The 27,497-nt window shown below is 35.2% G+C and overlaps 1 protein-coding gene across 6 annotated transcripts in view; it reads left to right on the top strand.

The window, feature by feature from the left end:
- The window catches only part of PALS1 (protein associated with LIN7 1, MAGUK p55 family member), a 76,301-nt gene that overhangs the window by 47,816 nt on the left and 988 nt on the right, over positions 1-27,497 (top strand). For all 6 annotated transcript variants that reach the window (XM_019733672.2, XM_074327325.1, XM_019733668.2 and 3 more), the window contains 8 exons: positions 1,347-1,508; positions 3,049-3,126; positions 15,041-15,224; positions 17,043-17,114; positions 17,458-17,529; positions 19,835-20,002; positions 20,665-20,867; positions 22,342-22,452. In XM_019733672.2, coding sequence (XP_019589231.1) covers positions 1,347-1,508; positions 3,049-3,126; positions 15,041-15,224; positions 17,043-17,114; positions 17,458-17,529; positions 19,835-20,002; positions 20,665-20,867; positions 22,342-22,452 — 1,050 coding nt within the window. The remainder of the gene's footprint in view (positions 1-1,346; positions 1,509-3,048; positions 3,127-15,040; positions 15,225-17,042; positions 17,115-17,457; positions 17,530-19,834; positions 20,003-20,664; positions 20,868-22,341; positions 22,453-27,497) is intronic.

Raw genomic sequence — 27,497 nt, 5'->3', positions numbered from 1 at the left:
TAATCTGCTTCATTATTCTCCCAGCTTTTTTTTTTTTTAACAATAAGTAGAAAATCTGATCTTTTATCATTTAAATCCATTGGAACACAATTACTTATATACTTAGAAGTATGTATTCCTTATTGTTAATATTTGTTTTATAGTTTTTATATGTAAAACTTTTTTCAATCTCTTAATCTGCTATTATTGCTTTAATTTTCTTTCCTTTAATTTCAGAGAAGATTCTTGAATTCTGATGTCTCAAATTGTGTCTTGAATAGTGTAATACATAAAATGGGAACTGTATTTTATGGGCAGTTTATGTAACTAGGTTTTTTTCCCCCTACCATAGAAAAGAAAATGGGAAAGTTACGACAAAAGTTTAGGAGAGAAATATTATGAAATAGTGCCATTTTTGCGACAGCATGGATGGATCTTGAGATTATCATGCTCAACAAAATAAATCACACAGAATAGTTGAGAACCATATGATTTCACTGATATATGGGATATAAAACTGAAAGCAACAAAGAAACAAGACAAACAAAGAAACAAAAACTGATAGACATAGACAATAGTTTAGTGGTTACCAGGGGTTAGGGGTTGGTAGATGAGGATAAATGGGATCAAATATATGGTGACTGAAGGAGAACTGACTCTGGGTGGTGAACACACACTGTGAAATATAGATGATGTATTACAGAATGGTACACTTGAAATCTATGTAATTTTACTAGCCACTGTCACCCCAATAAACTTTAATTTAAAAAAGTTACAAACTGTTTTGAAGCTTTTCTTGTAGTCTCTCTTTCCATTTCTTGAATGTATATATTTCAGTGTGCTTCCAATTTGTGTAATAAATATTAATGTTTAATATATTTTAATATGGATTAGATGAAGCTATAATATTTAACATTTGAATAATCAACCAGATTAGTATTCATTCCTTAATTGTATATTGAATTTTGAAAAAGAACTTTTATAGTTATATCATGTTCACTAATTACACCAAAATATAATATAACCATTTTGAATAGCATCCAGCATATAGATAGCAAATTTGATTATAGGTCTTCACATTGTTTTTAAGTAAGTGCATCTTTCTGTTGAATGCTACAAAAGTCTGCTTGATTTTTGAGTTCTGATGAATGGAATGTTTCTGAAGCAGAAAATGTGGGGGAAATGGTCAGCTTTCAAACCTAATTATCATGATTACTCTAGCTGTATAAGTAATTTTTTTTCTCAAGATAACTGAAGGCTAGTATTATTGAATAGAAAAAAATGAGAACTTAAAAATGAGGAAATATTTAACCAAAAAATTGTATTTTTATTTTAAAATTGGATGTTGAATTTTTTTTTTTTTTAAGGGTGCTACAGTTCGTAATGAAATGGATTCTGTCATCATTAGTCGGATAGTGAAAGGAGGTGCTGCAGAGAAAAGTGGTCTGTTGCATGAAGGAGATGAAGTTCTTGAAATTAATGGTATTGAAATTCGGGGGAAAGATGTCAATGAGGTTTTTGACTTGTTGGTAAGTTGGCACAGGATAATTGTAGGTTTTCAAAAGCTGTGTTTTTTGTTATTAGACTTCAGAGTAAAATTTTTTAAAGCATTTTAAAAATAATTGTTTAGCGCACTAGATAATTTTTAGCTTAATTTTCACATGACATTGTTAGTTCCACAATATTTATTAGTAGAGCTTTAGTTGGGGGTGGGTACCATTGATATTTTTTTTATTTTGAGCTTTATTACTACTAGGTATATTTTATTTGCCTCTGAAATCACTAATATAACTCATTAATTCTTTCAACATCCATTTATTGAGTGCCTTCTACGTGCTATCTGCTACGCAAATAGTAACAAAGTCCATGCCCTCATGATTTTTATGTTTATATTATTATTTTATTATCTACAATTGATTGTTGTTTCCTTAACAACATTAGATAATAGCAGTGGTATACATCTATACTGTCCAATATAATAGCCACTAGCTACATATGTTAGTTATTTCAATTTAAATGAAGTAAAATTTAAAATTCAGTTTATCATTCCACCTATCTGCATTTCCGGTGCTCAAGAGCAGTGTGTAGCTAATGGCTCCCATATTAAGGTATAGATACAGAACATTTCCATCATCATGTAAAGTCTGTTAGACATTGCAGGTATAATCAGGAAGCCATTTGTAGACAACTTTTGACAACATTTGTAGACAACATTTGTAGACAACTTTTGAGAGCAATTTATGATCACTTTGTATATATATACCGCAAACCAGATTTATGGTCTTAGTGACTTAGCACCAGTTGTTACAATAGAATCTCTCCTATCTGCTGATGTATCTTGAAGAACCTAGAAAACATCCTTACGTCCTTATTATCACCCAACTCCCTTCATTGCTTTGGTAGAGCAAAGTGCCAGTGGTCATTATTTTTAGCCCTTGTTCTATCGGCTGCTATCTCTAGGTAGAGCAGTGTTCCCTGCTATCTCAGTGCCACAAATTGTGATTACTGTCTATGCTGGAGGTATCTGAACAATGCAGTCAGTGTTGTACCTGGAAATAATAGTGAACCTAGCAGTAAGACTATACAGGTAAAAAATAGAATGGATGACAGAGATAAGGCATCTGGGAAGTGAGAATATTTGTATATTTACATCACTTTTCTAAATCTAGTCACAATTACTGTTTCAAATTCTACTGTATTAAAATTGATGTGTGGCAGACTAGATAACTCAGAATTGTTATAGCACTGTGGTATAACTCAACCCTTCACTGTGGAGTCTTCCTAAACTTACACTAAATACAAGACAAAAACCGAAGACTTACGGGCTAAGTGGCTTTCCCCAGTGGACCAGAATTGCAGAATACCATACTATGGGGTAGCTCTAATATAATGGAGTCTATGAAAGGCATAATTTGTGTTTCCTGATGAAATGAGATCATCTTTATAGATTTTTTTTTTTTGTCTCCTAAAGGTTCCAGACTAGTCCAGTTTAGGGAAAATTGATCATAAGATCATAGAATGATTTTCATAAATATGGATTTTAAAAACTATGTAATCTCTCTATTACAGTCCGATATGCATGGTACTTTGACATTTGTTCTGATTCCCAGTCAACAGATCAAGCCTCCTCCTGCCAAGGAAACTGTAGTAAGTGATTCTTTATTGTTCATTATTTATTGTCTGATGGCTACTGTTTATTTATTTATTTTTCATTAATAAACTTTATTTTTTAAGAGTAGTTTTCGGTTCACAGCAAAATGGAGCAGAAAGTCCAGAGTTTCACGTACCTCTTTGCCTGCACACAGTCATAATCTTCCCCACTATCAACATCTTGCACCAGAATGGTACATGTGTTACATCAATGAATTGATGATTTTGTTATTACCCAAAGTTCATAGTTTACATTAGAATTCACTTTTGATGTTGTACATCCTGTGGGTTTTGACAAATGTATAATTACACGTATTCACCATTGTATTTTACGGAATAGTTCCACTGCCCTAAAAATCCTCTTTGTTCTGTCTATTCATCGCTCCCCCATCCCAACCCATGGCAACCACTGATCTCCATAGATTTTCCTTTTCCAGAATGTCATATAGTTAGAATCTTACAGTATATAGCCATTTCAGATTGGCTTTTTTCACTAGTGATAAGCATTTAAGTTTCTTCCATATCTTTTCATAGCTTGATAGCTAATTTCTTTTTAGTGCTGAATAATATTCCATTGTTTGGATATACAATATTTTATCCACTCACCTACGGAAGAACATTTTGGTTGCTTCCAAGTTTTGGTAGTTATAAGTTACACTGCTGTAAACATCCCTGGGCAGGTTTTTGTGTGGATATAAGTTTTCCAGTTCATTTGTGTAAATATTAAGGAATTAAAAACTTACATCCAGAGATTTATGGTCAAGGTGACAGAATATGCATAGAAAGAAGATTAGCATTGAGTATTGACAATGCTTATTTACAAATGAGAATATCCAGATGGTTTTTACTTTTTATTTTTTACAAGTATGTATTATTAAAATACATTATATACACACACACATAACTTATGTCAACACAAAAATTTGCATATGGATGTTTGTTGTTTGAGTATCAGAATTGTCACTCCAAATATTTCTTGCACTTAAGTGAAAACAAGGAAATTCAGTAGATTTTATTTAAATAAGAAATATCAATATTTCATATTGAGAAAACCCAGAAACGTGAAAAGTAGAAAATACTTTTCTTTCAGAATTTTTATGACTTGTAACTCTGAACTTTGTCTTTTCCTGTTATAGGTGTATTTATTTAACTTAAATATACTTAGTGTAGGGGGATTAAGTGCTTTTAAAAAGTATTCCCAACTCTTATTTTAGAATGTGTATTGCTCTTTATATTAAAACATTTCCTCAACTAGCTATATTAAAAGATAGAGTTTATTACCCTATGACCCAGCAGTTCCACTCCTAGGTGTATATCCAAGAGAATTGAAAACATATATCCTCACAAAAACTTGTACGTGAGTGTTCACAGCAGCATTATTAATAATAGCCAGAAAGTAGAAACAACCCCGAGTGTCTGCCAGCTAATGAATGGGCAATGAAATATGGTATATCCGTAGAATGGGATATTACTTGGCAATAAAAGGAAATAGAGTACTGATATAATATGCTTCAACGTGATGAACGTTAATAAAATTATGCTAAGTGAAAGAAGCCAGTCACAGAAGGGTGTATGTTGGTTCATTTATACGAAATGTGCAGAATAAGTAAATCCATAGAGACAGAAAATAGATTAGTCATTCCTTAGGTGTAGGGGTGGGGAAATAGCAGGGAATGGAAGGGGGATTCCTAATCAGTATGGGGTTTCTTTTGGGAGTGATAAAAATGTTCTAAAATTGTTTGCGGTTACACAGCTCTGAATTTACTAAAAACCATCCAGTTGTGTACATGGGTTACTTGTATAGTGTGTGAATTTTACATCTCAATAAAACTTAAAAAATTATAGACTTCAAAGTACTGGATTAACATGGAAGCCTGATGTATTACATCTGTTATTCTTAACTTTTATAAAAGCATAGCGGTTTGAAAGGGAAGACAGTTTCTTTTTTTTTTTTCTCAGTCACAGTTATACTGTATAGTTGGCTACCATTCTGTGTTTTCCCTTCCTTCATGGAACATATTGAGGTTGATTTTGCATCTGCAACCTTCTTTCTGTTTAAACTTCTTTGTAGGAGGAGAAATGGGGAAATAGTTTGTCTCCAAATTCCAGCAGCCTGATTCTCTGTGCACCGTGCTTTTCCACATTTCCCTCCTGTGAACAAGCTCTGGACTTCAAAAGTAGCTCTGCACTGAGGGGAGACAACAGAGGGTTGCGATATGCCCTTACTTGTATGGCTTTACAGAGAGAGAAAGGGAGATAAAAAGGAAAAGAAACGATGCTAGGTTTAACCCTTTTAAAATAGAGCATTTGATGAGTAGAGTTCTTTTAAAAATAAAAACGATGTTGTGCAATACTTTGCATTTCTTTCATTTCTTTTGTTGTGAAGAACTCTCAATTGCAATATCTCTTGCAAAGTTTTCATCAAACCTCACTGGTTTAAAATTAACTTCTATTATTAGAGTTTGCACTGAAGGTTTCCACAAAGAAAACAGTGATAGGAAATCACAATTTTAGTTGACATATGCAGAATAATTATTTGTGAGATTAGTGATTTTTAGAAATTAAAACCAATTTATTGAGCATCATTATGGTACAGGTCAGGAGCTAGTGAGAGCAACAAAAGGTATCTTTCTGATGTATGTTTTATGATGTTAGAAAGAAACACATATTTGAGATAGATAAACCAAACATATTATCTGAAACCACACTATAATCACTTGCTGAATTATAACATCAAAAATGGCAAGAGTAAACTCTGTTAGGAGAAGTACTCCCTTATTCATTAAGTTTCTTTTACATCACACACAGCAACCAGTGGCTGCTCCAGTTTCAGAGGGCAAGAGTCTTGGCATCTTTGTAGTTCACTTCCAGGGTGAATGACATATTTATCCCAGCAAATGTATACATTGTTTAAATCGTGCAGTTTTCTTCTCTCCACATTGACTTAAAAAAAAAAAAAAAGATGGAGTTTTTAGACAAGTGTATAAAACTTCAAATTGCTACATAATATAATTGAAATAATATGGAGGGAGGGAAAAAAATATTTGAGCTGAAGGCACTTTTTTACTTTTTTTAATCTAGTCCAATGCCCTGATCTAACAGAGGAGTAAATTGAAATGTAGCAGGATCATAATACTTATTAGTGATGCAACGTACACTAGGAAATTCAGATTACTGATTGTCCAATAAATGTTAGCTATTACAATTATTTACTCCGTGACAGGCACAGTGCTATGGTACTAATTGTTTTATGTGTTTTATCTCATTTAATCCTCACAGCATTCCTATGAAATACAAGTATCTTTATTATTCCCATTTGACCGGCATTGAAACTAGAGCTTAGAAAGATCAAGTTAATTGTCCAAGCCCACTACTGGGAAGTGACTGAGTCAGGACTAGAAACCATGCTTATTCCAGAACCTATGCTCTTAACTACTGTGTAGTATAACAGGTAATGTCCCACAAACCCACTAAATATTAGGTTTCTGCATTACTGTTTATTACCAGTCCAAAGAAAAGAATTCACATACCATGATAGAAAATTGTAACTATAGATGACTTAACCTCTTAGTAGCTATGTACATGATAGTCTGGATTCTTAGTACAACAAAAGCATATTCTGAGACTTTAGTATTTGAAATTGCTGTGGAACTTCTTTTGCCTATAGAAGACTAACAGCTCTAATAAGACTGGGAGCATGACTGAACCTGACTTACAGGGTCTAGGCTGGGGGGGTAGGAGAGAGAAGTGGTTTAAGGGGAACTTAAAGGCTTAGGATAGGAGGATGCTTAAGTTGCAGTTCAGGGTACACCTGAAACTAATATAATATTGTATGTCAACTGTAATTGAAAAATAAAATTACTAAAAATAATAAAAATAAGATTTGTAACTAATGGACCACCAGTAGATACTTAATAAAATATAAACTACTTTTGTTATAAAAGGAATAAGTAATCATGGAAAAATAAAAATGAAATAATCAGCCAGGATATTAAAAAAATAAAACTGTAGTTCAGGGATACAAACCATAGAAGTAACCACTAGCTCAGTGGTATTAATAACTGGAAAATATTCTTACGGGTCCCAAATAATTTTTTCCTTACAATGAATATTTATTAGCTCCTTTTTGTCTACTAGGCACTATGCTAAGCACTGGGTTTATAATAGTGAACATGACAAAATAATTATAGCTAGTGGCAAGTGAAAAGATAGGACTAAGCGAAATGTGAATGTGAAGAATAAAAAGAGGTGGGATTAATTATATAAGATGGGTAGGAAAGGGCTCTTAGAGAAAGCGACATGAAGCTGAGACCTGTAGGATGAGATACAGCCAAGCCAGAGGAGCTTTCAGGTATAATTTCTAGAAAACTTTGTATTTGGAAAGGCTATGGGCGTGGAGCAAAGTAGGGGAGTACAAAGGTGGGGAGAGAATTCTAAGAGCTGAGGCCAGAGAGGTAGGTAGGGCCAGGTCAAGTAGGTCTCCTTGGCCGTGGCAGGAAATTTGGATTTTAAATACGGTAATGTGGTATGATTTGTATTTAAAAAACACTTCTGGCTGCTGTGTGGAAATTGAATTAGTAGAGCCAATAATGGAAGCAAGGAGATTTAGGAAACTTGCTGAAGTCGTTATGAAGTATGATACTGGCTTACACTTGGATGATGGCAGTGGCAATGAAGAAAATCAGGCTGTGTTTTGAAAGTAGAAATGACAGGATCTTGTAATGAATGTGGAGAGAAAGGTAACGGAGGAAGCAACGATGCTTGAACAACTGGGTGGTGTAGTGATGCTGCTTAGTAAAGGAAAATCTGGAGGAAAAACAGATTTGGGGAGAAAAATCAAAAGGTCCATTCTACAGGTTTGAGATACTGAGGGGCATTCAGGTGGAGATACTGAGTAGGTAGAATTGAACATATTAATCTGGAATTCTAAGAAGAGATTTGGGCTGTAGTTTTATGTATTACGGGGAGAGCAGGGAGCACTGTTTTATATACTTTGTGTTTGCAAAGAAATTTTACAGATTTTTTTTTTTAATTTTTTTTATTGGGGAATATTAGGGAACAGTGTGCTTTTCCAGGACCCATCAGCTCCAAGTCAAGTCATTGTTTTCAATCTTGTTGTGGAGGGCACAGCTCACTGGCGCATGTGGGAATCGAACCAGCAATCTTGGTGTTATGAGCACTACGCTCTAACCAACTGAGCCACCGGCCTCCCGAAATTCGACAGATTTTTTAAAAAATGATTGTTTAAGGATGTACACAGCCTATAAAGATAACGGTTGGATGGAAAAATTGAGAACCACTGCTGTCAGATGTATTTACTTTTCTGTAATAGGTATAAACTGTTATATAATTTTCATCTTAGTTCTTTCTCATTTGAAAGAAAACCTAGAGTTTTATCATATAGTAAGATTTTCATAAATACATTATTTTATCAGAAGATGCAAAAAATACAGAAAATTTCAGTGTATATTAGATGGATATCCCTTTTCAAGTTAGGGCAGTTGCTCTGTTAAGTTTGCTGTTACCCTAAGGTTCACATTTCTGGCTGCCTACTACTAAACATCAATCAGTCAGATGTCCCACAGATACTTGAAACTTCACATAAAAAGTGGAAGAGAACAAATAATAAAGATATTCCTTCTTGGGTGGGTGTCAGGGAGGAGGAATCTAGGGGAGGAATTTGATAACTTGCTGGACACTGCAAATGCTTTTCTTCATGCTGCTCTTAATTTTACAATCTGCCTTAGTGGTAAAGTTTAGGCCCAAGATAGAGGAAAACACACTTTCACTATTTTCTCTTTCATTATTTTCTCTTCCACAATTTTAAAAGTTAAAGATAAGTCTGCTATAATAAGAAATAAACAAATAAAAATTACAAAGAAAAATTATTTTAGAGCATTGAATCCCTTAGGAAAGATGTAAATAAACTGACAAATCACTATCCCTTTACCATATGCCCATCATTAGGATTGAAATGTGAATAGCTTACAAGAATTATTTAAAAAAGGCGGAGCCGGCCCGGTGGCTCAGGTGGTTAGAGCTCCATGCTCCTAACTCCGAAGGCTGCCGGTTCTATTCCCACATGGGCCAGTGGGCTCTCAGCCACAAGGTTGCCGGTTCAACTCCTCGAGCCCCGCAAGGGATGGTGGGCTCCGCCCCCTGCAACTAAGATTGAACAGGGTACCTTGAGCTGAGCTGCCTCCTGGATGGCTCAGTTGGTTGGAGCACGGGCTCTCAACCACAAGGGTTCCAGTTCAACTCCTCCAGTCCCGCAAGGGATGGTGGGCAGCGCCCCCTGCAACTAAGATTGAACATGGCACCTTGAGCTGAGCTGCCGCTGAGCTCCCGGATGGCTCAGTTGGTTGGAGCGCATCCTCTCAACCACAAGGTTGCCGGTTCGACTCCCGCAAGAGATGGTGGGCTGTGCCCCCTGCAACTAGAAAAACGGCAACTGGACCTGGAGCTGAACCTTGCCTTCCATAACTAAGACTGAAAGGACAACAACTTGAAGCTGAATGGCACCCTCCACAACTAAGATTGAAAGGACAACTTGACTTGGAAAAAAGGCCTGGAAGTACACGCTGTTCCCCAATAAAGTCCTGTTCCTCTTCCCCAATAAAATCTTTAAAAACAAAAAAAAAGGCAAAGAGAAAAATGCTGGAAGATAATTGTGATTAAACAATCCTATAATTTAAATTTAAAAGTTTAAGAAGATTTTGTTCGGGTTAGAAACCAAACACTGTTTTGATCAGATACAGTTATTGGTATTACACCATTATTAAGTCCTAGAGCTTTTCTGTAGAGGTCAGCGTCTCTCCTTCATTTAAAAAGGGCTCTGTTTTCTTTTGTGTAGGAAACAAATTAGCTGCTAACAGCTGGGGAGGAAAGATAGGTGAAGATAATTTCTAGAACTGAAAATAGTTGATCCGTGGACTACATGGATAAAAGTCACATAGTACATGTCAAGGCATGCTCAGATTTTAACCAAATGGTTAATTTCTCTGATATGAAATAAACTTTGCTCTTAGTTTTAGGGTACATTTTAAATAGCACTAGATAAACTTGTCACATAAGCATAGAATATTCTCTGTACTCTTCTTCCCAGCTTCAACAAAGAGGGACTCCATTCCAAACCAGCTAAATCCAAATAGTGAAGGGGTCAGACTTAGGCAAGAGAAGAGAGAAAAGCATCTCGGGGTGATTGTGTTGGCCTCTGGCAAAGGCCATATACCTAGATACAGACACTATTTAGTTTCCCTCAGGGTAGTAGTACTCTAAGATTTTAGGGTACATTTTAAACAGCACGTAACAATTATCCAAGAACCTAATAAAAATGCAGAGTCTGAAAGTCTGAGATGTGGCATAAGAATTCAGTATTTTAATAAACATCCCAGGCAGGTGATCTGAGCAAAACACTTCAAAACAACATGCTGGATATTACTTTTAGAAAGTGATTTCATAAAATCATTAATCAGGCTGACAAGTGGTATGATTGCATAGATTTCGGAAAAGCCTGATAAAAGTGATCTCTCCACCACCTAAAATAATGCTTATAATTCCATATTTAGATTTTTCAAGATTTTTTTTGGCTAAAAGGCACAATTTAAACAGATTTTTGGAAGCATTTGAGAGGGATGGTACTCGAGAGGTTTTTTAGATCATCGTACATATTAGCAACATCTCATGCCAGGATTATAAAATTGTACATATAATATTTTTACCCAACATCTCAGCTGTGTTTTGATTACTGCTATTCTGCATAACTTTGTAAAATTCATTTTTGGTTTTAACTAAAAAAGTTTTCAAGATTTTAATCAACACTGTTTTCATATCAAGAACAAGACTCTTTCAAGCGCTCTAGTTGGAATGCAGCAGAATGCTATCAAATTGCGTGGCGTGTCTAATTGTATTTAATCCAAGGGTATGTTCTGTGTGATTCCATTTAAATGAAGTAAAATACAGGGGGAACTAATCTGTGCTTCTAAAATCAGGATAATGTTTACCCTTGGAGGGCATACGGTGGTTAGTGATTGAAAGGAACATGAGGCAGGGCTTCTGAGATACTGGAGATATTCTGGTTCTTGATTTTGATGCTGGTTACACAGATGTCTTTCATTTATGAAAATTCATTCATGTATACAATTAATGATTTTGTGTACTGTTTGAACTTACGCAATACATCAATGAAAAGCTACCTCAAAAAAAGCAGACTAGCACATAAGTTCTATATTTTGAACTAGATCACTTGCTTTATCTCAGTGTTGCTATTTCTATATTGGGACTGAGATTTCCTCATTTCCTGTTTACAGAAGTTAGTAAAATATTTTCCTGAAATTAAAAGAAATTTTTTTAATCTAATAACACCCTCATGTACAATTTCTGAAAGAGGCTGTTGCTTTCAGGAGGGTTCTTCATTATTATGCCTTATAATGGAGGAATATAGATAGATATAGATATATCTATCTGTCTATATCTATCTATATATATATGCTGTGATCAAACAATATGGTGAATTTTGAATAAAAAATTTTTTACAGTAAAAGACATTGCCATTCATCCCCCTCAAAATACCCCCCCTTTGGACACACTTATCCCATTGTTCTTGCCACTTTCTTTTTTTTAAGATTTTATTGGGGAAGGGGAACAGGACTTTATTGGAGAACAGTGTGTACTTCCAGTACTTTTTTCCAAGTCAAGTTGTTGTCCTTTCAATCTTACTTGTGGAGGGTGCCATTCAGCTTCAAGTTGTCCTTTCAGTCTTGGTTGTGGAGGGCGCAGCTCAGCTCCAGGTCCAGTTGCCGTTGCTAGTTGCAGGGGGCACAGCCCACCATCCCTTATGGGAGTTGAGGAGTTGAACTGGCAACCTTGTGGTTGAGAGGATGCGCTCCAACCAACTGAGCCATCCGGGAGCTCAGCGGCAGCTCAGCTCAAGGTGCCATGTTCAATCTTAGTTGCAGGGGGCGCTGCCCACCATCACTTGCAGGAGTCGAGGAATCCAGCTGGCAACCTGTGGTTGAGAGTTTGCGCTCCAACCAACAGCCATTCGGGAGGCAGCTCGGCTCAAGGTGCTGTGTTCATTCTTTAGTTGCAGGGGGTGCTGCCCACCATCCCTTGCGGGACTTGAGGAAGTGAACTGGCAACCTTGTGGTTGAGAGCCCACTGGCCCGTGTGGGAATAGAACTGGCAGCCTTTGGAGTTAGGAGCATGGAGCTCTAACTGCCTGAGCCACCAGGCCGGACCTCTTGCCACTTTCTGAAGCAATTCTGGAAGTCCTCTTTCATGAGTATCTTTGGTTGTGCTTTTGTAGCTGCCTCGATGTTCTGAATCATTTTGACTTTGGGGAAGAGCCAGAAGTCACATGGTGCCAGATCCGGTGAATAAGGTGGATGAGGACACACCATAATGTTTTTATTTGACAGAAATCGCTGTATACCAGAAGCGATGTGTGACACAGAGCATTGTCATGATAGAGGATGATTTACAGCACATTTTAAAACACACCTTCTCTCAGCCATAGCTCACACCCAACTGACTGCACCGAACAAATTAAAACTTGTCACACACAGTTACTAAGATTCGATGCACTGCTTCCTGTATTGAAGATCCCTGCTTTTCTGTTCAATGGCACTCAGCAGCAGCATTCACCATATTTTGTGATCACGATGGAAAGGCTTCGTCTCACATTGCTTCTGGTATGGCAGTTTCTGTCCAAAACATTACAGGGTGTCCTCATCCACCTTATTCACTGGATTTGGCACTGTGTGACTTCTGGCTCTTCCCCAACGTCAAAATGACCATGAAAAGTAAACGTTTTGAATCGATTCAGGGCATAGAGACAGCCATGACAATGCAATTGAAGACATGAAAGAGGACTTCGAGAACTGCTTCAGAAAGTGGCAAGAACAATAGGATAAGCGTGTTTGAAGCGAGGGGGAGTATTTTGAGGGATTAATGGCAATGTGTCTTGTAGTATAATAATTTTTTTTTAATTTAAACATTCACCATATTGTTTGATCACACCGTATATATTTATCACTTAGAAAGTATTTTATCAAATTTCATAGAGTCCATCATCGTTGATTGAGGATAGTCAGTATTTTTAGTGTTTCAGAAGCTGAAAAAAGATACTATCTATTAATAAAACAATATTTGAGGCAAACCCTATCTTTATAGTAGGTGGCCTCAATTATGGTCAGGTAAAAGACTTAAGGAAAGCCAAATAACAATTGGATAGAAAAGGACTCAGAATTATAAAATTCTTATGCTGTCAATTTGGCTCATTGAGGCAAACCTGAAATGTAACCTGCGTGGGGCAGAAACATTCATTGGATATAGAGGTTGAATTTCATTAGATCAAAGTTAGCTTTTTACAGATTTTGGAAATGCCCCATGCCACTTGCCCAGGTTGGGTAAAAATTACAGATAGAGAAGTTAAAGAGAACATTAATATTCCTTTATTCCTTCTTAGAAGGAAGAGTAATTTGTTATATCTTATAGAGGTGTATTGGAGGAAATGGCACAGGCAATCAACTTAGCTTTCAAAAAAGTTTCTGTGAATTCTGACTTACCTTTTAATGCTCAAAGGCATAACAGTTTTTTGATAAGCAAACACAGTAAAACGTTTTAACTTATACCACTGTAATATTTCCAAGCTTATGTATAGTTTATAAACTTGATTTAGATAACTTTAGAAGTTTGTGGTGTGATTGTTTGTAAACGTAAACATGTCCTTTTGAAGAAACACTGAAAGAGATTAAGGCACATTCACACTGATAGTGTCGTCAAGAGGGATAGTGGCACCAGGGGACTGACGCTCACCTGCTTAGAGACAGGTATGCTGAGGTTAGCCTGCTTTTCCTGGTGGTAGTGGTTTATAAAATGCCTGCCTTCTTGCAGAGTTAGTGTTTTCACAGGTCAGGAATGGAGAAGGGTCTTTATTACATTCCTTCTGCTTCTCATAAGCCTTTGAGGCCCCTTAGTACCTCTGCTTGTTCGTGGCTTAACAGTACAGTGTTTCGCATACTCTAGTACATGTTTTCAGTCAACAGAGACGTGAACTTAATTGAAGAAAACAGATGAGCCTGAGAAAATACTGCCCCCAAATACTGTTACCTAACTAAACTTTCCTTCTTTCAACTCATAATTTCTTTTTTTTTTTTTTTTTAAAGATTTTATTGGGGAAGGGGAACAGGACTTTATTGGAGAACAGTGTGTACTTCCAGAACATTTTTTTTTTCCCAAGTCAAATTGTTCTTTCAATCTTAGTTGTGGAGGGTGCTGTTCAGCTTCAAGTTGTTGTCCTTTCAGTCTTAGTTGTGGAGGGCGCAGCTCAGCTCCAGGTTCAGTTGCCGTTGCTAGTTGCAGGGGGCGCAGCCCACCATCCCTTATGGGAGTTGAGGAGTCGAACTGGCAACCTTGTGGTTGAAGAGGACACGCTCCAACCAACTGAGCCATCCGGGAGCTCAGCGGCAGCTCAGCTCAAGGTGCCGTGTTCAGTCTTAGTTGCAGGGGGCGCTGCCCACCATCCCTTGCGGGAGTCGAGGAATTGAACTGGCAACCTTGTGGTTGAGAGCCCGTGCTCCAACCAACAACTGAGCCATCTGGGAGGCAGCTCGGCTCAAGGTGCTGTGTTCAATCTTAGTTGTAGGGGGCAGAGCCCACCATCCCTTGCGGGAGTCGAGGAGTTGAACTGGCAACCATGTGGTTGAGAGCCCACTGGCCCATGTGGGAATCGAACCGGCAGCCTTCGGAGTTAGGAGCATGGAGCTCTAACCGCCTGAGCCACCGGGCCGGCCCCATCAACTCATAATTTCTTTGCACTAATGAAAAATTATAACATTGTAATTACATTCATGCTAAATATTTTGTGTTGCCATGTCATCATCATTTTTTCCCCCTTTTTATCTTTTAGATCCATGTAAAAGCTCATTTTGACTATGACCCCTCAGATGACCCTTATGTTCCATGTCGAGAATTAGGTCTGTCTTTCCAAAAGGGGGATATACTTCATGTAATCAGTCAAGAAGATCCAAATTGGTGGCAAGCCTACAGGGAAGGGGATGAAGATAATCAACCTCTAGCTGGTCTTATTCCAGGTAAGGACAATATAGTAGAAAGTACATAGTTAAAAGAACATATAAAACGCAAGCCTTCGCAGAGAAAAACTCACTTTTAAAAATGATGTAATTACTTTTCATGTAGTTGGGGTTTTATGTTATTTTTGTAGCATAAGTGTCTTAAATATAATTGTGACTAATTTGTTAGGCTTTAGAATGAAATTATAATACTTACATTTGTTCTTTATGTGTATAATAAGGTCACAGAAAGCCACAACACATTACTTTTAAACCCAAAAGCTGAAAAAAATTTTGTTTATACTTGGTCATATTTCAAGGAAGGAAGAATGAACTTCTTATATTACATGTAGAGGGTGATGCTACACTCTTGATTCTTCACAGTAACAGTTACAGGACATTCCTCTAGAATCCTGGAATCCTGGACAGCCATCACAGTTCTCTGCCCAGTGCTTCTGCCAAATACCAATTTGATATCTTACCATGCCAGCCTTAGCCCATAAATACTTAGCACTGGTGTTTATTGACTTACTGATTACATTGAGTTTCTGAAAGTATATAGGTGAGTCAAGGAGACTTCAATGATACCATCTGCAAGTCTTTTTATACACCCACCTTACTTTGAGTTTGATGATGGTTTTCTGATAGAATTAGAAGGATTTTTATGCAGCCATAATGTCCATCTCCCATTAATGTCTGCTTCTATTTAAAAAATAGTCTAGTTATTTGTGTACTATAAAAATGTGCCATAGAAATAACACTGTAGTGTTTTAAAACATTTCAATATGTGATTAAAATTATTTTGTTCCTTATTTTTAATCCGTTAAAGGTACTTACTTTGAAATTGTAATGCTCTTAAAATTTTCCCTCCAGTTACTTGTTTCACTGAGAATGCAATCTGTATAGCTTCTAGAGATAACCTGGTTTCCTTTCATGCTTCTTATGTGTGTCGAACTCAATATTAATGGTTTTGCTTGTGCTCTTATGAAATATACTACATTCTACAGATTAGCCCAACATAGATGAAAATTGCTCATTGATTTTTAAGAATCCCTGGCTTGAAATGGAAAGAATTAGGTATAAAAATTAAACATAAAAGTAGAACTCTAATCCAGAATTTTCTAAATAAAACCACTTTTATCCTTCAGAAAAAAATACATTTGATTTTAAGATAGATGTCTGAAAAGAAGATGAAGGTCAGAAACCTTGAAAGCCTCCTATATTAAAAGCTTAATCCTGAGAGGAAAAACAAAATTTTTCATTTATTTGTATCATTGGCAGCTTAAAGGTAGAAATAAATCATTAAAACATTTGCATGCATGTATATACATACATACAAAGAAAAAGAGGGATTGAGAAGAATAAGTGCAAGGGAATATGTTGAGTGGTGTCTTAGAATTGAAAAGTGATGAATATTCACATATTATTTTGGAAAGTTAATGCTTAGAATGAATTTGCTTGATTTTAGATAATTCTAAATGAGCAGGACTGTTGTAAGATCCAGCATAGTACTTTCCACATAGTAAATGCTCATGAAAGCTTTGTAAAAATTGAACTATTAAATTTTCTATCACTGGTTTATTATTTATCTTTTCTGATAGGTGATACATTCTACAAATATCTGTCCTAGGATTGGATGAGAGTGAGGTTGAAACTTAATACTTTAAACATTTGGAGGCTTATAATCAATCATAGCTAACACACTCTCATAGGTGACAGACGGAATTGGAAGAGAATGTAAATGAAGAGTTACTTCCAGTGTTTTCCCATGATTTAAAAAAAAAATACTTCTGTTCTTTTGTTTTAAATATTTTACTCTTTTTCCTTTCTGCTATTAAGGGAAAAGCTTTCAGCAGCAAAGGGAAGCCATGAAGCAAACTATAGAAGAAGATAAGGAGCCAGAAAAATCAGGTTGGACACTTTTATTTGACAGTAAAGCGTTTCTTGTGTCTCCATCTGGAACTATGTTTAAATTTACATATTAGAAATGTCAAGATGTGTTCATAGCAAGAGTGATGTGAGAGGCAAAACTGATTCTTGGGACTGTAAAGAAAGGACAAGATTTAAGTATTAAAGATGTAAGATCAATGGAAAATTGTAAATACTTCCCTGAAAAATAATTATCCTATTAACAGTATAATAAGTGTTTATAAATTTAAATTAAAAACTATTTGAGTTCTTCAATTTGAAATATATAGCTTTGTTCAAAGAAACTAGTACCACATCTATAGTTATGTTTATGCTTATTCAACAGGAAAACTATGGTGTGCAAAGAAGAATAAAAAGAAGAGGAAAAAGGTTTTATATAATGCCAATAAAAATGACGGTAAGTTCCACTCACAGAGATAGCTGGACTTATATCTGAAAGAGATCCAATATCTAACATTTGAAAGAAATTAAACTGATATTTTCAGGATGTTTTGGTTCTAGTCCTGTTTTGCCCCTTAATGTGACAGATGTGCTTAAGAAGGTCGTTTAGCAGAAATTATTTTCTTTTGGAATCCTATGAGTAATACAGTATTTTGAATTCTGAGAAAAACTGGTATAAAAATTAAAGTACAATTAACACATATGTAGTATTATATTGATATTCATATCTAATTTTGAGGAAATTGAATTGAAATTCCTCTAATTCTTTCTTTAATCTGTACTTGAGAAATTAATACCTGCTTATAACAATATAGCTGTATTTTAAGTAAATGATGAATTATTTGGCTATAGTAACTCCTGTCACCAAGGCAGCCCTTTCTATAGTGCCTACTACCTGCTGGCTGATTCAGGCTCGCAGGCGAGTTTTTTTGCTTTAATTTACTGCTAAGATTCAATTTTTTTTTAAGTTGTAGCTTCTCTTAAAACCAAAAGCTCTAATAACACTTGGCTCATACTCCAAAGTGACAACACGGTGCTGGAACTGAGTGATGTCTGTTGCCTTTATATTGGGCTCCTGCTGTCTTAGTGCAGCTGTCTCCACCACCTCCAGTTTTTTATGAACACAACCTGATTTACTGCTTTCATTACCTTCTTGGTTGGTCCTTATGGGCATTAGAATTTGCTGCCTCTGCTCTGGTTCATGTTAGAAACAAACCAAATAATAAAGTAAAGGCAATCCTTAACTTACATAATTTATAAAGCTTTTTTCTCAATACCTTGAAACTTTTTAGGCAGCATAAATTATACTAATGAAAATAAAATTTTATAGATTATTGGAAAATTCCATATAAAACTAAATCCTAGATTCCGTCTACTTTAATAAGTTTTTTCTAAAATAAATATCCTTAATGCTAATTGATACATTATGTAACTAAGAAGATTTATTGAATTTTTAATCCTTTCCTCTATACTTGGGTAAGTGATTAATACTTCTCTTCATCATTTGAAACACATTAAAATTAACTGATTCAGCTCTAATAGCTATAGAAAACTTACAAACCTGAAGTCTACAGATATATAAACTAAGTCTGTAAATCACAGTGCTGCCGCAGTCTGATTGTACATGTTAGAAGAAGGAACTCAGATTTTTCAGAGGGAAAAGCATTTTGAGAAGGGAAAGAATTACATTTCTGTTCATAATGGTGTCATCATAATTAATATTTTTATTAATAATAACTCATTTATAATAACTGTTCTACTTCAGGGGTAGTAACTGTATGCTTTAGATGCCTTCAGCCGTTTAATTTTCACAATAAATTCCTTGAGATTACAGATCAATAAATTCAAGTTCAGATGTTAAAGTGACCTGCTTAAGTTCTTACAGCTAATGTATAGTTGAGCTAAAATTTAAATAAATACAGTTTAAGTTCCTACAGTGTGCCAAGCTCTGGCAAGATTGAGATATTCCCCTGTCCCCATGGAACTTCTAGCTGAGAGAGTCTAACTAACATATTTGATGCCCTTTCCCAATCAGGTGACATAGTATGAGTGAGAAGATGGCAGGCTGCTGCTTGTCTGCCTTTGTTCTTACCACTTGACAGCTCTTATTTCATCTGAATTACAGGCTTTAAGAATGTTACCTTACTTACCATAATTTATACCTCTTCTTGAATCATGACCTCAGGTTAGTATCCTAGAATAAAGTAAGCATAAATGTAGGAAGTGTGAATGGCACAGGTATGACAGGTTTTCAAGTTACATAATCACGGAAACACTAGTTATAGCCATTATTTGTGAATATCTGTCTGTGCCAGGGATTGTGCTCAGCATATACATTATGTCTGATCCTTAAACCAACCCTCTAAAGTGTTAGTATCCCCGTTTTACAAAAATGATAGGGTATTATTCTCATTAGTTTATCCCCTGGTGCACTTCTCTCTGTCAAAGTATTGGCTGCAAACTAGTTGTTTTATTTAAGAATCAGTATACATTGTGTCAAACATTTAAACACAGTATGAAATAAGTGAAGCAATAAACATTTCTAGAAGGATTAATATATTATCTGATTTATTTTCATAGTATCCTGGCAAGGATTTAATGACATGGGAAAATACTCATGATGTAATACTATCTTGAGCCAAAAGGTTAAGCATTTTTAATAGTAAATTGTGCTGTCCAATTTTTTTGGAAGATCTATGAGTATATATTTATTACACAGAAATAATTCTGTCTGAAGGGCTTAACTTTTTCTTTTTCTAAAGACTATGACAATGAAGAAATCTTAACTTATGAGGAAATGTCACTTTATCATCAGCCAGCAAATAGGAAAAGACCTATCATTTTGATTGGTCCACAGAACTGTGGCCAGAATGAATTGCGTCAGAGGCTCATGAACAAAGAAAAAGACCGTTTTGCATCTGCAGTTCCTCGTAAGTTTGAGCGCATTCCCATTTTTCTGTGCTTTTCCATTGATCACCTTAGAACCTAACTCTTATGTAGGGAAAACTTTCATCCATTTCGTCAAAAACAGTATCGTCCAAGAAAGAGGAACTTTGTTTTAACCAAATCTGTTGAGAATTTGTTGCTAAAGATAGTAATTCTTGAGAAATTTTAATTTTTCCTAAGAATATGGTGCTAATTACTTTCTACATGAATTTCATTTGGAGCTCCTTACAATTCCTGTTCAATATGGATCAGCTTCTAGTTTTTTTAAACCGATGCAGAAGATAAAAATTTTGACAATCTCTGAACACAGAAGTTCTGTTTAAAAATGATATGGCACCTAAAGTTTATTACGAAAATAAACTTTAGGAAAAGACGAGTGGTCATGTTTTAAATGCAAGATGAAGTAATATAAAGTGTAAGCATAAATTGTATTAAGTAAGGTAATTAAGTGTAACTAGTAAGATATTAGAAACATTTTTGCTCATTTCTCAATCTATAAATAAAACCAGTCAATGTTAAACACATGGGCTCTTAACATTTCCTCAATTCATTTTATTATAAATAAAAAATTTTTCTGGCTTGTAGAATGATCCCCCATCCTTACCATGACCATGCCCATTATTTTTACTTGATTTTGTTTGCGTAGATACAACTCGGAATAGGCGAGACCATGAAGTAGCCGGTAGAGATTACCACTTTGTTTCACGGCAAGCATTCGAGGCAGACATAGCAGCTGGGAAGTTCATTGAACATGGTGAATTTGAAAAAAATTTGTATGGAACCAGCATAGATTCTGTACGGCAAGTGATCAACTCTGGGAAAATATGTCTCTTAAGTCTTCGTACACAGGTAAAGCTATTTTGGTTTAGGATGTTGAACTTCAGGACATTTTTTGCAGAGTAGTTTAGTGGAAACTGTATTGTGGTCCAAGAACCACGGGACCTAATTATTAATAAGTTCTCCTACAGCTTTCCCCCACTGATTCCCTATGTGAAATCAGGTTGCTAAATCTCTAATTTCCTCAGTCAAATACATAGATACATACGAGTATATACATGTACATATTTTCTAAAACTTAAAATACAGTAACTGTAGTACTGGAACTACTTTAAGTATTTTAGAACTTACACGAAAATTTCCCTTTTCTGATTTTGATTTGAGAAAAATCAGAATAGAGGTAATTTTTCCCATAATTCAAGTATTAGCAGGCATCATAATGTTTGGTTGTATTAAATAATGAAATCTCCATTGGTTTCTGTTATTTGGCAGACTAAGCAAAAACTTTAAAAATTACTAACAATCACTTGTTAGATTTCCATTAAAAAGTGAAATAATTATAGAAATTTAGGGTTTTTAAATTGTTTGTTGTGGAAATTTTTTTCTTCTTCTAGGCTAGACAGCTTTGGTATGAAACTTTCCTGACTGTGGTGGAATCTACTGCATATGTCAGCTCAGGAAACATAGGCAGTGTCATTAGGGAGATGGATGTGAGAGAGAATTGATTTTACAGTGGCTCCCTTGAAATAGTAATAATTAGGTTTTCTTTGGTTTCTTAGTGGTCAAAGAGTTTAATCTGTACTATTTCAATTATAAACACCTAAGTATGTTTTTACTGAATTCCTTCAGAATTCTTTATATTATTTGACAATTTAGTGATACGCGGTCATGCAGTGGCAAAGGCGAGGTGAAAACCACAATCTCCTAATTCAAACAGGCTGGTGTTTTTGGATCTGCTTTTCCAGAATGTTTTCCTTTTTGTATGTGTATGTGAAATTTTTCCCTCTGGTTATGCTTGCATTTATACCTTGGCACATGGAGGTAACTGTTCATTTCTAATTCCCCCAAATGGATTTTTAACATGGTTATTATAATCTGTATGTGATCTTATTAGCAGGTTGTAAACCTGCATCGCATAATTGTAAACCTTCAATGTCATTCATTTTTATTTCATTACATAAAAAGAGCAAGCCTGTGTGTGTGTGTGTGTGTGTATGTGTGTGTGTGTGAGAGAGAGAGAGAGAGAGAGAGAGAGAGAGGTTTTATAGGTACACAATATATTTTTACTGTGAATGGTAGGATCTTAAAATATTGTGAATTTTTTGTTTTGAAGATGTTTGGAAATACTCATAGGTAATGTTTTTTTTAAAAAAATGACATTATTATATTCCAAGTATATTACTGGGAAACAGTTAAATGATGAAAATTATTTTAAAGATCCAAAATTTCTTTTCATGGTGGAGGGAGGTTATCACTTTGTGAAGGGTGTAAATGTCTATTATATTGTTTTGTACACCTGAAACTAATAAAAAAATATTTCTTTCAGTCATTGAAGACTCTCCGGAATTCAGACTTGAAACCATATATTATTTTCATTGCACCTCCTTCACAAGAAAGACTTCGGGCTTTACTGGCCAAAGAGGGCAAGAATCCAAAGGTAAAGTTATTATACCGTTGTACTGTTCTATTGAAAATAAACATGAAACAGTCATGGCCTAATATGTCAAAGCTTAAAAGCTACATCAGCTTGAGCTTTCAAACTGATTACTCTTTCTGCCATGTCTCTTTTTCCAAAACTGCCATGGTTGCCTCTGGTTGTACTGTGGCAGCTTTCCAAAGCAGGGGCTTCTCTTGTTCCCCGCACATTCCCTGTTGTTATCCTAAATGTATGGTAAGCTTTGGCATTCCTTAACGCTTCCTTAATCTCCTTCACATGAATATATGTTATTTCCAACAGGGATTATGTGACACTCCACACATAAAAAAGGTCTCAGCAGATTCTTAGGGATTACCCACTTTTCTCTGTAGATATTCCATCTATGCAGGGAGCCAACATTAAATGCTTTTCTTTTTCTCTTCCTTTTTCTCACTGAAATTTTATGTTCTGTTTGTTTGTCTTCTGCCTTTGGTCTGAAATGGAAACATTTTTCAAATTATCTTAAATGCTGGATGGACATGGTTGAGGTAGTTCATGTTATACTAAACGTTATTAATAAATGATCATTTATTCACATATTAATTAGAAAGCATTGACTTTTTATTAAATGTGTGAAATAAAAGCCATCACATGACTTGCTATATCAAAGTAACAAATACTTTTCCTTGGTTTTTGCTGAATTTTTAAAATATTTCTATTTGAGGAATCCTCAGATCTGATTTCATTTGCTGTGCCTTTAAATCTCCTTAAAAGCCAGAAAAACAAGTAAAACACACTTCCTTGAAAACTCCTTTCAAAGTCCTTAAAAGCATAACAACACTCCTTTCATTTGATTCTTGACTGTTCACCACAGCTACCAACCCTCCTTCCACCCCAAGATTCCCTTTTTCACTGTAGGTCTACATTTCTTATTCAGTCTACGTATATGGGAAAGTGGTATTTTTCCATGTCTTAGGCTGGCGACATCAGGCGCTTTCCCACCCTCATATTGAGTGTAATGTTTAGGCTAAGTCAGCCAGCTGGGTAAAGTAGTGTTTTAGCCTTTCTTCATTTTTTCAGCACTATTGTAAATTCATAAATAAGTGAGGTCAGATTATGTATTGTCCTGAGCACTTGGGATGATACAAAGGAAAGGTTCTTGAGGAAGATCACACATAATAAGGAAAACAAGATTAACGTCCAGCAACTACTTTGATAAACAAGAAATAACATGGTTGTTCAAGGAGAGGGATGCACCTTAAGGCCCAGAGTGGACCTCATTCTGCTTCTTCAGCCTAATTTCTATTTTCTAACATGCACACTTTTTTTAGTTAGGTTATTCTTCAACAAGGATTCAGTATCATGTCAAGGGCCCTATACCTTTTGAAAACATGTTAAGCAACTTTTTTTTGGTCAGTGATCTCAGGCAGTGCTCTCGTAGAATTTTTTATGCACTTTATTTTGAATTATCATCTCAAGTTGAATGAGGTCTAGAAGGATACCAATTATACGTATTTTTTAAGCAGGTACTTAATCAGTATCAGAATGTTTTAATGGTATACAATAAGCTTGATTTTTTAATTAGAATTTTCTAATTTTTAAAAATTAACTTCATTGAGGTTACTTTACATAAATAAAATGCATGCATTTTAGTTGTGTAATTCAGTAAGTTTTGGCAAACTGTATACCTGTGTAACAACCATCCCAGTCAAGATTTAGAACATTTTCGTCACTCCAAAAAATTCTCTTATGCCCCTTTGAAGTTAGTACCCCTCCATTCTTCCCCAGGCAGCCACTAATCTGCTTTCTGTCACTATAGATTTGTTTTGTCTGTTCTAGAAGTTAATATAAATGGAACCATACAGTATGTTTAAGTTTGCATCTGGCTTTTGATCAGCATAATGTTTTGAGATTCATCTGTTACATCTAACAATAGTTCATACCTTCTGATTGCTAAGTTATATACCATGATCTAAATATATCACAGTTTGTCCATTCACCAGTTAATCCATTTCAGCTAGTGTGATTAAAGCTGCTGTAAACATTCATAGTCTTTTGGTAGATATGTTTTCATTCTTTTGAATTGCTAGATCAAATGCTAAGTGTACATGTAACTGTATAAAAACTAGCAAACTTTTAAAAAAACAGGTTGCTATTTTATTTTCCCACTTTGGTTTTGTTTGCTCCACATCCTTACCAACTTTCGCTGTTGTTCGTTTATATCAGTCTTTTTTTAGTTCTAATAGGTGTGAAATGTTACCGTTATGGTTTTCATTTGCATTTTTCTGATGACTAATGATAGCATCTTTTCATGTAGTCATTTAGGCATGTTTTTTGGTAAAACGTCTCAAATTTAATATTTTTTAATTAGATCTTTTCTCAGTTATAAAAATTCTTTATTTTGGATATAAATATTTTATCAAAGTCTTTGTATCTTTTTTTAATGGTATTTTTTGAAGATCAGAAATGTTCAATTTTAATGAAGTAGACTTTTAAATTTTTTTCTTATACTTATAGATATTCGTGTAGTCTAAAAACATTTGTCTGCTTCAAGATTATAAAGATTTTATCCTACGTTTTCTTGTAAAAGGGTTTTTTTTATTTTGTTTTTTAATCACATGTAGATATCCAGTTGCTCTAGAAACATTTCTTGAAAAAGACTGTTCTTTCTCCTATTGGCACTTTTATAAAAAATTACCTGACCAAATATGCAGTAGCAGTTATTATGGGGTGAATTATTTCTGAACTCTGTTCTGTAGTTATGCTAACATCACACCATCTTGATTACTGTAGCTTTATTGTATTTAAGTCTTGAAAACAGTCATAAAAAGGAATGAAGTACTGATACGTGGTACAACATGGATGAACCTTGAAAACATTATGAGTGAAAGAAGCCAGTCACAAAAGACCGTATATTGTATGATGGCATTATATGGAATGTCCAGGCTAGGCAAATCTATTAGTGGTTGCCTAGGGCTGGGGGTTGGTAGAAAATGGGGAGTGGCTGCTAATGGGTAGAGGTTGTTTTTTCGAGGGAGGACAGGGAGTGATGAAAATATTCTAAAACTGATTGTGGTGTTGATGGCACAACTCTATGACTGTACTAAATAAAAACTGTTGAATTGTATGTTTTAAATAGGTGAATTATAAATGAATTGTATGTCAAAAAACTGTTACTGATTTAAAAAATTACCACCAGGCTTTACTATACAAATTGAAAAGATGGTTTTAAAATTTACATGGAAATTAAAAGGAATAACCAAAACACTTTAGAAAAAGAACTAAGAGGACTTTTGTCTTTATTAATTTTCTGTATTTTTTGTCTGTTTTCTGTTTGACTTGTCTTATTTTTATTCTTTCCTTATAATTACTTCAGCTTTGATTTATACTTGCTCTACTCTCTGAAGAAAGCTTAGATGATTTTTAAACCTTTTCTCATAGGAAGCTATAAATTTCTCTCTAAGCAATTTTTTAGTTGCATCCTACAAATTTTGAGGTTATATTTTTCATTATTTTGTAAGAAATATATTCTAATTCCCTATGTCATTTTCTTCTCTAACTCATGGGTTATTTAGAAGTAATAATTTCCACCTATTTTGAGATTTAAAAAAAATTTTTATTTATAATTCCATCGTGGTCAGAGAACATACTCTGCAAGATGTCAGTCTTTCACAATTTGTTGAACCCTATTTTATCGCCCAACATCTGTTCTATCTTGGTGCATGTTCCATGCACATCAATAAGAATGTATATTCTGCAGTTGTTCGGGAGAGGGTGGTGTATGTGATTACCTTCTACTTCCACTTATGTTGTATCTCCTTTGGTACTTCCAAGAGTGCTTTATCACTCACACAATAGAAGTGTTGAGTGACAACAAATCCTCAGTTTTAAATCAGTGGAACGTGCTAGCTAAGGTGATGGTGTTCCTCATTGGAACAGTTATCTGAATCTCAGAATCTTTCCTGTTAAAATGGGGTCTTGAGAATGGTAATTTGATAGTATGAACTGATATGGTCAGTTTTCCCTACAGGCTAATTTTTTTCAGTTCAAAAATTTTTTAGCAAAAATATTTTGTTTCATCTTAGTCGTGAATTATAATTTGGAAAATAAGAAATTAAAACAAAATAAAAGCTATAAACCATTTTGGCAAAACGTGAAGTAGTACCTTAAATTTGATAAAGAAAAACTAGGTGGATTGGATATTCATGTGAATCTGTGTAAGATGTAGGGTTTAACATTTACATTTCAACTCTAGCACCACAAAGTTTAGATTCTATTTTGAGTTCTGGAATGTTCTTTCAATAATCTTGAGCTTTGAGTAGACATAAGTTTTAGCAAGAATGTCAGTGTGTTTGGTTACAGTGGTGTAGTAGAGCTCCTCCTGGGGGACAAAGGATCCTGTGTATGATAGCCAGATGCACAACATTCCAGAATGAAAATTAGCCAGCCACACAGGAACTCCCTCAGGACAAGCCAGAGCTGTCATATGTTTACTGTTTTCCTACTGTTACAGAAGTTCAACCAGTTGAACGATATGAATTGTTTTGTGTTGTGGGTCCAATATAGTACTGACACGTGATTTTTATATCTGAGACATTTGGACTTGAGTTGAATCTCTTCATTGACAAGGGTGATTTGGGGGCAATTTCACTTTCTTGAACACGTGTACCTGATAATCAGAGGGTTCTGGATAAGTTTTGCACAGAGCCTTGCCAGCCGCTGTCTACATGAAGCAGTTGTTTTCCATTACCCAGTATTTCAAAGTAGCCTGCTCTGTATCTTTCTCACAGTCTTCTTAGGATACTCTTTGTACCTTTAAGACCTTCTTCATGTATTGAAAACAGAGTAACAATTTAACTTATTAAGCTGAGTATTTCCCAGAAACCTCATATACAGGGGTTGGGGCACTTATCCCCATGCAATACAAAATCACATATAACTTTGACTCCCCAAAAACTTAACTACCCTTTGTATCCTCGGGGATTTGTTCCAGAACCCCTCACAGATACCACAATCTGCGATGCTCAAGTTCCCTATATAAAATGGCGTAAATCAATGCATACACT

Source organism: Rhinolophus sinicus, linkage group LG03 (genome assembly GCF_036562045.2).
Source record: "Rhinolophus sinicus isolate RSC01 linkage group LG03, ASM3656204v1, whole genome shotgun sequence".
NCBI classification, from domain to species: domain Eukaryota; kingdom Metazoa; phylum Chordata; class Mammalia; order Chiroptera; family Rhinolophidae; genus Rhinolophus; species Rhinolophus sinicus.
Note: the sequence above shows the minus strand (reverse complement) of the source record. Positions and strands in the feature narration are given on the sequence as shown.